Source organism: Brachyistius frenatus, unplaced genomic scaffold, assembly GCF_029030835.1.
Source record: "Brachyistius frenatus isolate BFR_SWC_R1_liver_20210118 unplaced genomic scaffold, ASM2903083v1 Contig_1, whole genome shotgun sequence".
Taxonomy (NCBI): domain Eukaryota; kingdom Metazoa; phylum Chordata; class Actinopteri; family Embiotocidae; genus Brachyistius; species Brachyistius frenatus.
The window spans coordinates 12,037,808-12,054,926 of NW_027210600.1; the positions used below are offsets into that span (position 1 = coordinate 12,037,808).

Here is a 17,119-nt window from a genome sequence, read left to right on the forward strand (position 1 = left end):
TATACCCCCAAGAAATGAACATAAAACTGAGTACATACCTGTGAGCAGGAAAAATCCTAGTGTGAAACAAGAAAGCCTCCTCATTTCTGTTCAGCCTTGTTTACAATTCCTCAAACCTCAGTGAGTAAGTGTTGTTATTACTGCTTAGTCCAACTGAGCAGAAGGTATCGGCTGTTTGCAGACATACACAGATGGTGTCATCCCTTCCAGGGAGCTTTTGTCCTCCGAAGTTCATTTATACGGGTGTTAGATTTCTCAGTAACCCTTCCTTTTTACTGTCATTGGCACAGCCAGGTGGTCAACAGGTCGAAAGATGTTCAGAATTATATTTAGACAGTTGCATTTAAATTTAGTTATGTTATTACTATTTACTTGTGTTAAAAATTGGCAGAGATGAATAGTAACACCCACAACTTTCTGACAAATCCCTGTCTCTTCTTAATTTTTGGAGTAAACAAACTCCAAATGTCCGTGTTGCCTTTATCTTCCTTCGTGAGAAGAGGTTTAGTAACACTGTGGTGCTAATCTCAATTAAATATTGATCAATATTGTATGGAAGGCACAATTGCCAGTAACACTAGCTGTTGGTCAGCAGTGTATAGTTTGAACTTGACAAACTTAAAGGAAAATAAGAGCAATACCTTGAAGACGGATGAACACACGTTAATGATACGTCTCTAATCTATTTTCCACTTCAAACACCATCAGTATGTTAATGTTGCCACGGTCAATATCAATCCTATGTAATCCATTAATCGTTCTCATACAGAAAGTGTATTGTGTCATGTCTTTAATTGTTATGTAAAAATAAGAGATGGTAAAGAGAATGTTTGCACCTGTATTTGCTTGAATTCATGGTAATTACCTTTTCTAAAACACGTGGGGATGAAAAATAAGGACAGCCAACAACGTTTGCTAATGCTTTTGACCTTTTTTTATGTAGATTAAGCAATTAGGAGCAGAATCGTATTAAAATGAAATAAATCTTTAATTTTTCTCAAGTCAGAGTTTCTAAAACATCAACAAAATCCGCACTATTTTAAAAAGGACAGAAATCTATGGTGAGAGTTTAAAAAAAACTAAACAAATATGACTACCTGTGGCTTTTCTTTTTCATTCTTTTTTTCTTTTGTTTATTCCAGCATCTTAGCTAAAAACAGAATACAGAAGACAATAAACTGATGCCAAGCAAGGGGATTATAAAATATGTCTATGAACCCAGTGTCATGGGTTTAGGCGATGAGCTTCACACAGGAGTGCAGGATCTCAAGGCCATGTAGTTCTCGAAGTTTGTTCATATGTCTGGAATGAAGAAAAATTTTTTTTTTTTTTTTTTTTAAGAACAGACAATGTCGGTATTTTTGGTCAAGTAAAACGACTCTTCTGTGAAACAAAAGCTCAACACATCCTCGATGCAGTCACGGCTGAGCTCTTCAGTCTGGAGGTCAAATAACGTCTTTTCTCGTGATAAAGAGACATCTTTGTAGCTACCATTATTAAGAATACTATATCAGTTATACTTACATAATTAGAGAGGTGCTACGGTTTACGGTTGACAGCCTAAAGCAGCACATTACTGTTTATTTAAGAATGCAATCAGGTTTTATCTAAGTCAACTCGGAGTCTATTAATAAAAGGCTGTTCACTCTTACATTTTACCCGTCAGTCCAGAAGATCAATAAAAGGAAATATTAAGCCTAAAGTAAGAAAAGGTTTAGTAAAAATGCCATTCCAACTTGTCCAAATATGTCCAACAAGAAGCAAAACTGAAAGACTAAATAAACTAAATGTTACAGCTATCACAAGGCTTTAATTATCCAAATATCACTGCTCAGAATGACACTGAATTATTCAAATTGGTGGTGTTTGCAAGAGAAAAAAAAAGGACTACCTAACATCTATGTATGTACAATAAATAATATATGAGATGCAAACACCCTTATAATCAACACATTGGAAAATGTACAGTCAGCCTGAGCAAGAAATCGTAAATGTGCCTCTTGCAAAGCTTCTTTAACCAAAACCATTGAAATCACATGAATCAGCCAATGTGTCATTTCACCAAGTCTATCGATGCTCCAGGCTAGAATGTAATCAACAACCAGAGGTTTATAAAGGGTGAGAGGGTACCTGGGCTCAGATCGACACAGCTTCCCAAGAGCAATCGCTGCATTTTGCTGCACAGCTGTCTTCTTAGTGTCGCCTGCAGCGTGCCGCAGCAGCAGCAACACGATATCAGTGCCCAGCAGGTGGCTGGCAACTCCCTCTAACTCAAGGCAGTGGGCCAAGCACAGGGCTGCGTTTCCTGACACCATTTCATCACAGCTGGAACTCAGCAAATGACGAAGGACAGACAGTTCTGTGCAGAACAATAAATGAGTAGAAACTGGAGAGAATATATATGTATATATTAAATACATTAAGAAACACATCTAATGGCATACAAATCTGTAGATCTACTGTATATCACACACACACACACACACACACATATACACAAGAATATACACCACCCCATCATGGCACACACACGAGCTCACACTTTATTTGAATATTAGGTCAACCCTCAAAGATTATTCATGGACTAATGAAGGAGCTTGTTAATGCTAACATGTCAATCATTTCTTACTTTTATCAGACTTCACGAGCTCTTCCCGCGCCAACTGACTGCCACCAGTGCACACTGTCAGGGTCTTAATGGCATACTTCGTGGCAGTCTGCCCGGTTCCCTGGGCAGGAAAAGCACAAAAATAACAAAGACATTAAACAAGCAGAATGCGTGATTGCAAACTCTTAACTTTATATCGACACTCACGAGGTCACACACCCAGTTTAAGACAAACCGACGTGATGTAGTGGAAGTAGAGCAAATCTCATGTGAATAAGTTATTTTTTCAGTAATATGTTTTTATGTCGTTTGGATCACATCGTTATCGTCGGACTGTTATTGTAGGTATGAACAGAGGTGGAAATCAAACACACAAAACAGACAAAATCTTATGTGAGCGCATCCAATTAATTTGTGCGATACTGTGTATGGGCAAAAGATCATTATTATTCAATGAGAAATATTAGAATAAGTGTTGCATGAAATCAAATGCACTTGGCTGTAAATACAGTTACGCACCTTTAGCAGCCAGCGCATGGTCCGGACCACTTCCCCCTGATTAACATGCTTTATGGCCTCGGAGGACTGTGGGAGGACACTGCTGAGCACACCTGTGGCTCTCTAGGACAAACAAGAAGACATTAGGTGCATTGGACAAGGAAATAATAGAGGATTGAGAACAGCGGAAAGATAGATGAACAAAATACAGAGGAGAAATAAACATGACAAAAGGATCAGAGAAAACTGCTCAGGGAGCTAGAAAACTAGACAGAGAAAGAAAAACAGCTTCTACTGGAGACAAAGAGAATGAGATAGCGTGGTTGGAAAAAGGCGGAGAATAGGAAATGAGTACACTGCTGTTGAGAGGTGAAATGGGATGGTGTTATAGAGTGTTTGCAACAATACAATACAGAAGGTTGATTGTAAAGCTGGTGAGAGATTAGTGTGAATACGCATACGATTGTAATGACCCTTTGAGGACGGAATAATGAAAAGAAACAACCATAAAAATGTAGCTGTATACAAATTAATTGCAGGCGGAAACCGTGGAATCACACTTTGTTACATGCCGTAATTTCGGAGCACAGCTAAGTCATTTGAAGGCACAAAACAGTGGAAGTATTGGGTATGACTTAATTCACAAAGATGTCAAAATTGAACCATTTAGGTGCAAATTATTCAGTTTAGAGAATTATTGTCAAAATAACTAATTTAGGTAAACAGTTAATCGAAAAGTCGTCCATCTGATGTGCAGCCAGAAACACATCTCCAACACAGGTAGTAGTGTTGCTTCTGTCTGTTATTCTAACGTGCTGGAGGTCATCACAATAACACCATGCGCTCACTGTATTGTGAAGTCTAAACTGGATTATACTAGTTTTCAGGGACTTTTCTGGACTTCATTTTCCACCACAGAAAGTACCCGCCCCTTACTGTAGCCAGTGGTCATAGCAACGCAGCATGAAACTACCACGACATCATCTCTGAAGTGTCACATTCGCTGGATCTGTTTGTTGGCTTTTTTACCAGTCGAAGCTCGAGTGATCATTGTAACGTGTCTCTGTGACCAATCAGTGGTCTGCAGTGTTTTCACATCACTCTGTAATATCAGTATCTAGCTCTAAACCTCGATAGAGGTGATACAAAAAACAAAACAAAAAATGTTTTACTTTTCACAACTTTTGCCTGATAGAAAAACAAAAAGGCTCATTTGAGATGTATCATAAAGTGGGAACGGGGAGTGCGACTGTATTCTGTAGTCAGGCTGTAGTCAGCTTCTTCTGGAGCTCCTAGTGCCCAAAAATTGGTGAATGTATCTTTAAAAAAAAAAAACTTTGACAAAAATGTTTACTTCATGTTTTACTAGAATGAGTGGAGTCGTCTCTAATGTTTGGAAGCAAATGGACAAATTGTGTAGTTTCCACAGCTTCATGGCTCATGCACGCTGTCTTCACCTCCCAACAAATGTAACCTCAACTTTATATTTAAATGAACAGCACAGCAGAGATAATTGGGGTGATGAGGACACTGGCTTATCATAATCATTATGATGATTTAAAAAGAAAAGAAGTGAAGAGAGTTAATTACGTAAAACGAGATGAAAAAGTAAAACTAAAACAGTGTCAGCCAGGCAGTGAGTGAGCACCAAAACAGACTGAAGGGTGCAAAGTGTGGGACTCTGAGGGCATCACACAGTCACTGTGAAACTCTAATGTCATCGGCACAGACAACAGCACCTGGAGCTAGAATTTTAATCAACGGTAATGGCATGTAAGCAGGATCCTCTGCACATCAAGGATTGCTGTTTCCACCGTTTGGGACACATTGGCAGGGAGCTCTCTCCCTAGGAAAGGCCCATTACTCAAGACAAATGTCTTTTATTCTCGCGTAGTTACCTGGAAGGACAATCCTTGTATTTGTTGGGAAAACCAACAACAAGAAATGTTCAGCAAGGGTCCTCAACTGCAAAAATCTCTTATATCTCTCGTAATATTTGAGTTACCTTTAAAATCATTTAATAGATGGTAATGTAGCTTAATACGAGAGCCTAATGAGAGTTACGATACAGTCAAACAGCTGCATGTATGATGTGTCAGGGTTCAAATCCTCTTAGCACTGTAGCGTAGTGATTAAGTAAGGTTCCCTCACAGTTATGATTCCTCCGTCATCGTCCCTCAGCAGGCCCAGACAGCAGTCACAGAGCAGAGCGGCATGCTCCTACAAAAAAGGCACAAAGGGAAATGTGGCTAAGCCAATTTTCACGTACATTTCACATTTAAATACGGGACATCACACATCGTGAATTACATAATTTCTCCCTCTGCACCCGGCCCATTAAATTGTATTATTTGTTTTGCAATATATTCTTATCTAATCAATTTCACCAGTGTGGAGTTCCTTTTGCAGTCACAAATCGTATTCCTCTTAAGTTTTACAACAAAGACAAATCAGCTCGACTGCGTGTAAGAAACATTAACATAATCCATCGACTAGTGAACATTTTTGTTGTCACAAGAATACTGAGCATATCCAGGCAGCGATTAGAGGTTTTACCTGGATGACTGGAGAGGTGATCATTGAAAGGTTGATGATCAAGCCGAGTAACGGGTATAAAATCTCTCTGTATTCACATACAGTGCACTGCCTCTGCAAGGGAAGACAAATCCTTCTGTTATGTCTAATTGTGTCATCAAACTAAAAACTAAAGTGTTTTATTTTTTGGGCATCTGAACATCACACGTTGAACAGCAATTTCCACTTAAAAAAAAAAAAACAAGTTAGTGAGCATACTAACAAGGGCAATCAGAAAGGCCTTCCAACATTCCGGGTCATGAGCGAATTTATGACGGTTGACGTCATCTCGAGCCACACAGCCAAGAGCTGATATCAGTGATGGAAGGACATGTCGATTGGACTGGCTGACATTTCTCTGTAAAATGAAGCAGACAGACGAGCACATTTACCCAGACGAGCACACTTAATACAAAATTAATTGTGGTATCTGCATAACTTACCAGTATTGCTGTGAATGGTACAATGACAGAGTCGCTCAACACATTTCTTATCTGAATGCAAAATCTGCAAACAATGTGAAAAAAATTGTTTTTACTGTGAATGTAGAACAGGCAGACTGTGTATATGGATTTATATGTATAAATATGGTTAAAGGTCAGAATTATTCCACTGTTACACATTACATTACATTACATTTCATTTAGCTGACGCTTTTATCCAAAGCGACTTACAATAAGTGCATTTCAACCATGAGGGTACATAGGCAACATAAGTTGCAGATATAATATTTTGTGTACTGCTGTCACAATGACAACTATTGCCTAGCTGATGTACTGTGTTAGGATAAAGTTCTTCATGGCTCGGCATGACACGGGCAAGCAAATCAACAACTTTATCAACTGAGCAAGAAATAACCGAAAACAAAAAGGCTTTGTGGAACCACAGAAGAGGGGACCTCTTTCCGAGGTGAACAGGTCCTTTACTCCCCAAATAGACAAGATATCTAAGTCATACAGGACATTTCAATTTAGTGGCCAGAAAGCATCGATTGTCATGTCTCTGAAGAGTCCAACTCACTCATGTCAAAGGCAGATGCATTTGCCGTGTTCTTTGTACCTACACCGCACAGTCCATTTCCCTTTGACTCATGACTAAAACCAATAGCTTGGTATGCTTTATGCCATGTAGATGTAGTACAATGTGTAAATGCATGTGTGAAAATGTGTATGCATTCTGTAAATGTTTAACTCACAGAGATTTGTACGATTTAGAATCAGTTTGCACCACTTGTGTATTAATTTACCACCGAAAGAAAAAACATCAATGGAAGCCCAACACTGATCCGGCCAAGCAGAGAAAACCTCTGCAGGCGTTAACACACTTTTTTGAGTAACCCTCTTTGAGATGTGGACAAGGAAAATTGATCTGCCCATTTCACTGCTTGACATCTCGCCTTATTTCCTTCTGTGTTTGAGAGCCTGGCTTGTCCTTTCATGCCTATTTTCATGAGGTGCCAGAAAGGGAAACGGCTTTAGAATGGCCTTTGCCTTCAAGTGACAATAACACTTGGATAGCACATGTTGATTTATTGGAAGATGCCACACTTTCCATTTCTCTGGGCATCTCTCCTGGCATGGGTGGATTTTAAAGTGTTTTTAATCTTTATGGATGTATGGGAAATGGGATAGCCTGTCTTATGGGTCATTTTCTGCAGAGTGTCTGAAAATACGTATTTCCACAACCAGATATGAAATGATTCATTGTCTACATCGTGAGAATAACTGGCGAGTTTTGTTTGACTGTGTATCATTAATACCTGTTTTCTGCTGTCAAATTCAGCAGAATGTTGACCGCTGTGTTCTCCTGCTGCTGCTTTGGCTTTGAGATGCACACCATGAGATTCCTCACTAACCTTTAGATTCAGATGACGAGTAAAGGGAAATAAAAACAGAAAGAGGGAAACACAAATGAAAGAGAAATAGAAATAAAGTGAATCAACCATTTTTGTAAAACAACAGGTTCTTAATGAATATTATAAAGATATATTGTATGTGAATGTATTGTTTCCAGATAATCATGGTATCCACCTTTGGACCAATAAGTGTGCTAATAATTGCAAAACCTAATAGCAATCTTACTCATTCTCTATTTTCTGTATCTCTAATCAGTTTCAGATGTCCAGATCATAAAAAAAATAATTTGGGTCATTCAGTGTTAACAGAATAATGATATATAGTACAAACTTTATTGATATATTCAATGGATGCGACAATTGGACTGACAATGACAAACATATGGCCCAGGGCCGTTATTAGAAGAGGGAAAAGAAAACATGTTTCCATATCTGTCTATATAATATATGCTGTACTTCCCTGTCCTTGCAATGTGCTTCAGTTTGGTGGAGAGGAATTCATTTTTACCCCAGATATGTTGACGCTAAGGTGCATCTACTGACAGTGTAAAGATGTCTTACATGTGCAAATTTAGGTTGTCAATGGCCAAGCATCTGCCGCGTGGCATCTGTGAGTACAAATATAGTAATGCCAGGCATTCATTCACTATGGCAACATGCTCTGATGTTACCAGCTGAACAAGAGATTGTCTGCTAACTGGACACATCATCAACATTTTCTGGTTTTCATCTGAAAGCAAAGGGAAAGCAGAGAATGCATATAGAATGAGTTGGACACAGAACTGTGTTATCTTGCCAAAGAACAACACCCTCATCTTTATGTCAATAATATCAACATACACACACTGTGTATAGCTATATAAATTACGTAAACAAAACGTTGGCACAAGCAATCGACAGGCTGTTGCCCAGATAGTCTGTGCGATACGAAATCGAGGGTTATGTTTGTATTCATTATTTATTTACCCTAAGTTTCCTGCTAAATCCTTGTGAGCAAATTGATGCACAGACAATAGCAGAAATTGAAGTCTATTTCAATTACCTACGTACCATTTCCATGACAAACAGCCTTCCATAATTTCAAAACAGACCCGCACAACTCCTGACTGTCTGGATCGTTTGTCTTCTGCAACAGGCAACTGTGAAGACAATGAACTCAAAATTGTAGGTTACATGAAATTATGTCAATAAACACATATCCAAACACAAAACAAAGGATAAGACGAATGAAACGACAACAACAGAATGTGACACGACAAACATTCTCAATATTCATTTTATGTTAAAGTATACAAGCATGTTATCAATAATACCAAACAGGAAACAGTTCAACACAATTAGCAAGATGCTATATTTACTGATTCTAAACAATCCTGCTGCTGCAAGCAGTTACCTGAGCATAAAGTACGTATTGGTATTAAAATCACATATATGTACTTTAAAGCATTTTAGACCTTTTTTTGGATTTTTTTGGGGGGATTTTTTTTTTTTTTTTTTTCTTGAACTTCTTTTCTATTTACAGTATACCACTGCCAGGAGCACGTGAACTCAGAGTGCCTCTTCATATTGGGATCAGAACAGGCAACGATGCGACTGGCCTTCTGTGCTACGTGGCTCACAGTTGGTCTATTGGGCTCACAGCAGCATCCTTACTGGCTATTCTCATCGAGCTGCCCGGACACTCTGCTCCACTTTGAATAATGAACAATGGACAACATGGAAGTTATGTGACAAGGTAATAATAACCTCACTGATCTGTCAAGAGGGAGTCGTAATTTGTATGTTGTACAAATCACAGCCTCTTTCTGGGACGAAACTCAGTGACTTTGCTCACGTCAGCTCTCATCTCAATTTCTAGTGTGATCATCTTTTCGTCTTTGAGCCATCACACAAACAACCTGAGAGAGAGAGGGTGGGGGTGGTGAATGATCTCTCCAGTTTAGGCCATCATTGTTTCTGTATGCCCCTGTCTCTAGGTCCATCTGTCAAAGCTCCACTGAGAGCTGACTGCTACCTCCCCCTCTGGTCTCCTTACCTCTTCACTGTGTCGTTGTTGCTGATGATACTAAAGCCATTGTTCAGTCGGAAAAGAGTCTGACCTGTACCTGTTAGAAGAGAACAGTAGACAGTGTAAGAACACAGAAAACTATATATCATCACTTGGTAACCTGGTAGAGGATTTACAGAAACACAACACTTCTCTCTTTTAGTTTAACTTGCCTTTTTCGCTGGTTTACAGTCAAGGACACGAGAGAAAAGAATAAATAAAATATTTTGACAGAGCAAGGTACAGTAGGCAATGGTCTATTTTCTACTTATAGTGAGACGGAGAATATAAAAAGTTGAGCAGAGCAGTGAAGGAGTAGTTTTAGCGGAGAAAGCTTGTACTGTCGGCCCTGCTGAGATCCTTTCAGTGTTGAATTATGTAAGTTTTGCCCTTTTCTGTTGAATGGCACTGTGAGACAGGCTTTGTATCATTTGACTTGGCACTTTTCTTCATCTAAATGAAGAGAAAAGAGAAATTAGACAAGAAATGTTTTCCATTCTGCAGAGGACAGCCAGGGCAAAAGAGTATGGTGTATTACAAATAGTGATACAAGTTAAAACTTAAAGAGAGGGAGAGGGGGCATTACACTGTGATGTAGCTTTTTTTACAGTTTTACTCCATTTCACTCCATCAGTTTTGGACATTTCACTCCATCAGTTTTGGCCATGTGGTCAAAATAGCTCAAGTTTTATATATGGCATGTAAGAGAGCACCAGTGAGGTGGAGCATGTCAGAAATACTTCATTACATCTTCGCTCTTAGCTGAAATTAACAAAATAAATAGACCTGAGAGGGCCATTGACCTTGATGAATTGCACTGTTATTGTATTACTGCTGTTCGAAAAAGGTTAAACTTTTGCCTTACGGCCATACCTAAAAGGAGTTACAGAACATTAGCAGTGTGGACTTTCAAAGTCATTCGCTGGGTCAAAAACATTCACAAAAATATCAGCAGCTGACAGCGGAGGGGTGAAAAACATGGTGGAGATCAATTGCAGCCTGTCTACAATGGCCCCTTTTCAGACAGTAGAGGACTTGGTAAACAAATATCAATTACCTGATGCTATCACTATCAAATGGGTGGATGGGGTGAAACAGCTCATACCTAACCAATCTCAATCTGACAAGAAATCAGGGCCATAAGAGAATGTTCTGTTTGATTCATCTGAAACCTTGAGCACCAAGTAGGCTACTATTAAACAACTAAGATAAAGCAGGCAGATATATGATTTGTCTCCTGAAACCATTTCCCCAATCATGGGTCAGTATGGGATGTATTGCCTCATTTCCGGTGCTACTTTTATGACAGTTGTAACGTGGACGAATGCTTTTTTTCAGCCAAGGTGAATGTGTTGTTTTCTTGATCAGGGACGTTAGAAATTCTGGGTCTCCTGACAACAGCTCACTCTTGCACTAAAATATATAAAAACATCAATAATTTATGGCATGTTGTGAGGCTCCTGTCCATCTGGAGGCCTTAAATTAGGCTGTCATTAATCTGCAGTCTCTGCAAAGGTACCAACATTCACTAGATACCTCCTTTAAATCTGACAGGGTTGAGTGCAGGTATGGACTGAGATTATGGACATCTGCTATCACTACTGTTTCACTGAATTGTACCCAAGACAGCTCCAAAGGTCTTAACAGTGATTTCCGTCATCCCACAACAATCCCTCCGTTGATGTCTGCTCTTGACACCAAATAAAGCTAAACTGCACACACAACCCTGTAGTCATACTAAAGGCCTCAATCCCAGTTTCTTAACCTCACAACATCACTTTGCTGCTGGAACAGCTGGCATTATGGGCTTGAAACAGCCCACTCAGCAGTTCAACAACCAAATTATATCATCATCTACACACCAAGGTAATGTATAATCCAGTTAAATAAGATTATCAAAAACAGATTACAAATCAAATCTTACCTGCGGGTTTCAATGATCACCAGGCATCACAAAATAGCAGAGCATTTATTCAAAGAAAACTGTTCTGCTCAGCAATTTTTATGCAACTGTCATTCATACCATAACAATACTTAACTCCATAAAATGTTATGGTATGAATGAATTTCCTATCCTCTCCACAGTGGCTTTAAACTCCATACAGGACATTTTCTCACTGTGACAAGCAAATGGAGCATAAAGAGAAATCAGTGATGGATAGTGTTCATTCCGCCTTCTCTCCGTTTGTCACGGAAGCAATTTGTTTTTGCTGCCCTGCTTCAGCGGACGCCATGCCCTCAGATGTTTTCTGTGAATAGTTAAGCACTGTAATACATTTATGTTTCTCCTTCAAGTCTTCTTAACCACCCCGACCTCAAAGCTGATCTTTTGCTATCATTTTAGTCGTAGATCTATGCAAATAGGTGCACCAGTAAAGCTGATGATTGAGGAACAACTCGGGACAGAGAGATTAGAGGAGAAACAAAAAACTGCCAAAGCTTCTTGTAGAAGAACACTCACTGTCAGTAAGCACTTGTGACAGAATCTCCAACCCTCCACAGTAGTAGAAGGGCATCTGGCCAGGCCTTGACAGCTTCTCTAGCATCTGGGGCACCGTTGTGGCCTTCTTCTCTCCCTTGTTAAACTCTTGCCTCGCATTCATCTCTTGAATCTCTCTCTCCTCTTCCAAATCGACATGGGTCAGGTACTCTACAAAGGAAAACCAAAGTGATAGAACAGGGAAGTAGAGAGAGCAAATTATTCCATACAAGTGACTGTAGAGTTTCCTCTGGTGCTGCTCCCATCCTGACATGACCACTACATTCAACCTACTGCCATAAACATGCACTCAGATTTAAGGTCTATTGCTGGATAAGAAATGCAAAGCCACGCCACATATGACAATAGCAAACACATAATGTTTGTGACAGCCACAAAGTCAAGGAAGGTTAGCTTTTGACAAACGATTTTTCCCATTATGGAGCCATTTTTCTGACTTTTCACTGAGTGAATGAACAAAAAACACGAAACCCAATTACACTGGGAGGAAAACCAAATAACTTTTTGGCTGAGCAACAGCACACTGGCATTAAGATTTAGGTTGTTCAGAAAGTCTTGTAATCAACTGGGCTGCAGACAGAGACCACATCGCTAATAACTAATTGAATAACAATGGAGAGCATCTATAGTTTAGATGGGCTTCGGTGTAACTTTAATTTAGGCAATATAATGTAATTGATGAAATCAAAATGAAACTAAATCATGTGAAGAATTTGCACATAAAAAAAATTTGATGTGTACCTACATTTAAAATGGTTTGGCATGAGAAATGGCATAAGATTTAATACATCAAACGTTTCCTAACGTAAACAGTGAAAATAGATTCTTTACCTTTTACCATTGATTCCCTTCTGGGTTCAATCTCCTGTATTTTTTCAAAGCAGTTTCTTGCCTGAAAAAGGGGGAACTTTTCTTTACTCACTGGTTATATAATGAGCTTCGCTGGTCTCTACTAAACCCATAAAAAAAATGATGATTGGGGCCACTCTCTCACACTCACAATATCCTAAGAGTGGTTTACAGTAAACAGAAAACTATGATGCACTTTGTTGTAATTGTGTCATATCAATGATACCGATGTTAGATATAAGCTTATTTTGCAATGAATCCATTGAAATAATTATTAAGATTACAGATTTCTGTGAGACCACATAACCTACATTTTGATCAGTTCTGATACTGCTGAAATGCCATATGCTTACACATTCTTAACACTTTTTATTTGATATTCCAGGTACACATAAAGTAGAGTTGTTTCTGCTACAGTGGAATTAAATGTCCGCTGGAGCTTTCTGCACAGCAAGGTTTAAAAAAAAAAAAACAGATGTGGTTAGATGTAATGAGAGGTAATTGTACTGACCTCATTATATTTCTTTATGCCAAGATATGCTTTGCCCATGTGAAGATACGCCTTTATGCACTTCTCATTACACTGATAGAGAGAAAATTGTCATGGGAGTGTACAACTTAAAGCACTTCATCAGCATCAGCAGCACATCTACATAATGGTTATTCAATGTTTCGTCACTGATAACACCAGCACAGTAAGAAAGAAATATTCAGTCTGGACTTTACAGTCACATTACACATCAGAAAGCTTGGTTTGTGCTAGTGATATTATTATAAGTACAACATTTACTTTATGGAGCAGATTTGCCATCCAAAACACAGTCAGGCTTTTACATTGTTAATTTGCATTTTGGAGCAACTTGAAGAAAACATGACTCGAAAAGGCAACTAAATTATGATAAACTCATAAACAGCCTCACCATGATATATGAGGCAGCAACAGACTGATTTGAGTTACCAGCCAGAGCTTACCTTCAGGGCCCATTCGCAGTCACTGATAGCCTCCTCGTACTTTCCCAGCTTGACGTAGGCCTAAGTAGATTTAAACATTGGACAGATGTTAACCAGCCATCAAAAACTTCCAAAAAATTAAAAATGTGGCCAAACAAAGTAAGGAACGGGATTAGTATTGTGACATCGTTTGCTAAGTATAATACCACAGAGCAGATCTTTAAGTTCCTGGGTCTTTGGGAAGGAACGTATTGATTCTACAATTAAGGTAACTGCACATGGACATAATTGCAGTAGAATTGAAGTCCACAGAGATTTGTTTCACAGAGGGTCTTAACCGCTTTATGCCACAGTGTTGACCACATAAAAGCAGCCCTTCTTTGATTTTCTCTGCGCAACAAAGAATTGTTTGTCACGTTTTGCCTTAAATTTTAGAGAGTGGGATCATTTTATTGGACTTAATTACAAAACATTACCTCCAAAACACAATTTTAGTTTTCTTTGGAAAACACTTAAACGATATTTACTTGTGCTCGGTTGGTGTACAGTGGCTGCATGTCCTTTAGTTCAGCCAAGCCATCACTGTAATACTTCACAGCAGTTTCGTAGTCCTCTTGAGCATAAGCTTCATTCCCCTTGTCTTTAAGTGCTGCAGTAATACAAACAGTCCGACATTTAAAACAGACAAATTGTCAGCTCAGCAGTACAGCAAAATGCTCACCTACAACAACAGCGAATCACACACCAGTCGCCTTTTTCACTTTTGCAGTTCTCCTTACTCCCCTGTCTTCAGCATCTCTCTCCATAATCATCATGAAATTCTCTGATCAAAAAAAGGAAAAAGAAATGTCTTAAGCATGAGGAATACAAGGACAGAGAAGGTGAGGGGATGTAGGGATGTTTGTTATTAGGCTATATTTCACATTAAGTGCGAGTTTTTTTCAAATGTTGAGAGGCACGGTGTAAAAGGAGTTTAAAAAAAACTGAACTTGCAAGCACACACATTTTAAATAAACAAAATCTAACCGTCATGTTGTGTGCAAGTATGTGCTTGCAGCCAAGCAGTTTTTTAAGTAATCATCCGTTACTATAGAGATGCAGTCAGTGATTTAGTGCTAAAATGTTTGCACAGAGACATTACTCAATCAGTTGGAGGTGCTGTGATTGGGAAGAAAAAAAAAACGGTTCACTGTTTCCTCAGCCTCAACCACAGAATTACTTTTTCCTTCCTCCTAATGAATTCACTGTATGGTGTGTTATTTTCAATATTAGCACATTCGCACAGAGGTGTGAAAGGATTTTGCATTTGCAGCTTTACTTGTATTGATGAGTTTTACTGCAGGAAGCCTTTAAAAGAAATGCTGATTTGTTGAAAAAGATGGAACACCACATGTAAAGTGCTGAGTTGAATAAGGTGTCACCACAGCACCTCTCAGTATATAAATACACTGCACACTGATCTCGAGTTAACTCCTATTTTTGTGCACATCAGTATTTCTGAAATGTAGTAGCTTAACAGTCAATATACAAATCCGCTTGTCTAAATGTAGTAAGATGCCTATGAACAAATGAAGCGACAAAAACATCAGTCATATCCTGTGACCCATATCCTCTAATCCATAGCAGTTCAAAGTAGCAAAAAAACACTGTTATTTAAAAAAAAAACATTATACTGACATTTTATTTGTTTGGCCAACAGAAACCTCTGCTTGTCTTGCACAACGCAAGTCTGCTTAAACAATCATTTTAATTCACTGCAAAAGACAATCATCATGATATCTGTTTTCTTTGTTGCTCACCTGGACTTTCACTCTGATGACGCTGTAAAACAGGAAAAATAATGACAAGAATATTACGTCTTCCTATTCACTGCTTGTACAGAACAATAGGGGACAAGGTAGACAACACAGCAAGAAGCTGTTGACGGTGTGCTTGAGGGACGGAGCCAGCAAGAGAGAGTGAGACAGACACAAAGAGGCACAGACACGGTGGGAAGACCGGGGAGCTGAGACAGGCAGGGAGAGTAGGAGTGCAGCCCTGTGTTGTTGACTTTGTGTGTCTGTCATTACCAAGGGAGGCTGGAGTGGTGGGTGTGTGCCGATTGTCGTCTTGTTGACTTTTGTTCTGCAGGGGTCATCCAAGGCAGCAATGTAGCAATCAGCTTTAACCATCGCTTTTTGCTGGACTTCGACATCAGCAGAACTTAGATCCTGCACGACTCGACCTGAAAAGAATTAGTGATTTATTTCCCCTGCAGCCTTTAAAATATCTACACAAATCAAGAGTTTTGAGTACGAACGTCATTCAATTTGATCAAATTGTGGTTTGTATTGGTTACAATACACAAATACGTTATAACTTAACCCACAACTTCATAAAAGTAGACCTCCTGCAACTGCATGGTTAAGATGCACAACACAGTACACTGTATATCTTTTTGTACAAATGTTTATTTTTAAATCGTATATGGGGTTGATGTACACAGTGGATTTGTGTCAAATTAACGCAGACAGGCCTTCAATCGGTTTGTTTAGCTCACGACAGCCTGGCTAATAACGCCCTTTTAATCTGGCACAAAGACAGCGAACTGAGGTGCACAGCTCATTACTCACTTATTTGGTCAACATTCTTCAAAAAACTCTCGAAGTCTTCAAGTTCCTCCATCGCGCGTTTGCCTTTTTAAGCCTGCTTTTGTGATTTACGAACTAATAATAACTCTTATTTTATCGTCGCGTTTCCCCGTGAAGTCGCCTAACTTTTAGTTACCATAGTAACGCGATGCCTTCACGGTCACTCGTAAATTATTGCACTAACTTTGAAACCGCACACAGTTTAATAATGAAAGGGGGGAACTAAAATCAGTGGAGTCTTTATAAGCAAGCACGTAGAATGACGCGCACTACTATTATTTTAAGCAAAAGCGTGTCTTAGAAATCTCGTCAAGAGCTACCCGTCTCCAACATGTCATGTTTTGTTATAAGTTAAATGTAAGCCTACTCTAATGCATGCCACTCGTTTATCACTTTGCCAAAAGTGAATTGTGTCACACAAGTATACACGCTTGTTTATGTTTCTTGTCATTTTGTGATCGTCACAAAAGCACGTGAAGGCACCACTTCTCTCCCTCGAACTGGGTCGTCGTATTTTCGGCTTGAATCCAAAGCGAACAGAAAAGTAAATCAATAAATCAATCGGGTTTATTTAAAGTACTGAATCACTACACCTTACAGTTGAAGT

At 39.0% G+C, this 17,119-nt stretch overlaps 1 protein-coding gene across 1 annotated transcript; it reads right to left on the bottom strand.

The window, feature by feature from the left end:
- Positions 1-964: 964 nt before the first annotated feature.
- ttc12 (tetratricopeptide repeat domain 12) lies at positions 965-16,644 on the bottom strand. Its single transcript, XM_069690435.1, has 21 exons — positions 16,495-16,644; positions 15,952-16,106; positions 15,682-15,703; positions 14,628-14,705; positions 14,410-14,531; positions 13,904-13,963; positions 13,443-13,514; positions 12,914-12,974; positions 12,044-12,232; positions 9,571-9,640; positions 8,586-8,674; positions 8,097-8,265; positions 7,440-7,535; positions 6,124-6,187; positions 5,904-6,038; positions 5,663-5,755; positions 5,258-5,326; positions 3,128-3,229; positions 2,630-2,729; positions 2,131-2,359; positions 965-1,302 (listed from the first exon to the last, which is right to left on the bottom strand). Exons 1-21 carry the CDS (start codon positions 16,544-16,546, stop codon positions 1,233-1,235), a joined length of 2,097 nt encoding a protein of 698 aa, XP_069546536.1. The 5' UTR covers positions 16,547-16,644; the 3' UTR covers positions 965-1,232.
- Between the last annotated feature and the right edge of the window lie 475 nt (positions 16,645-17,119).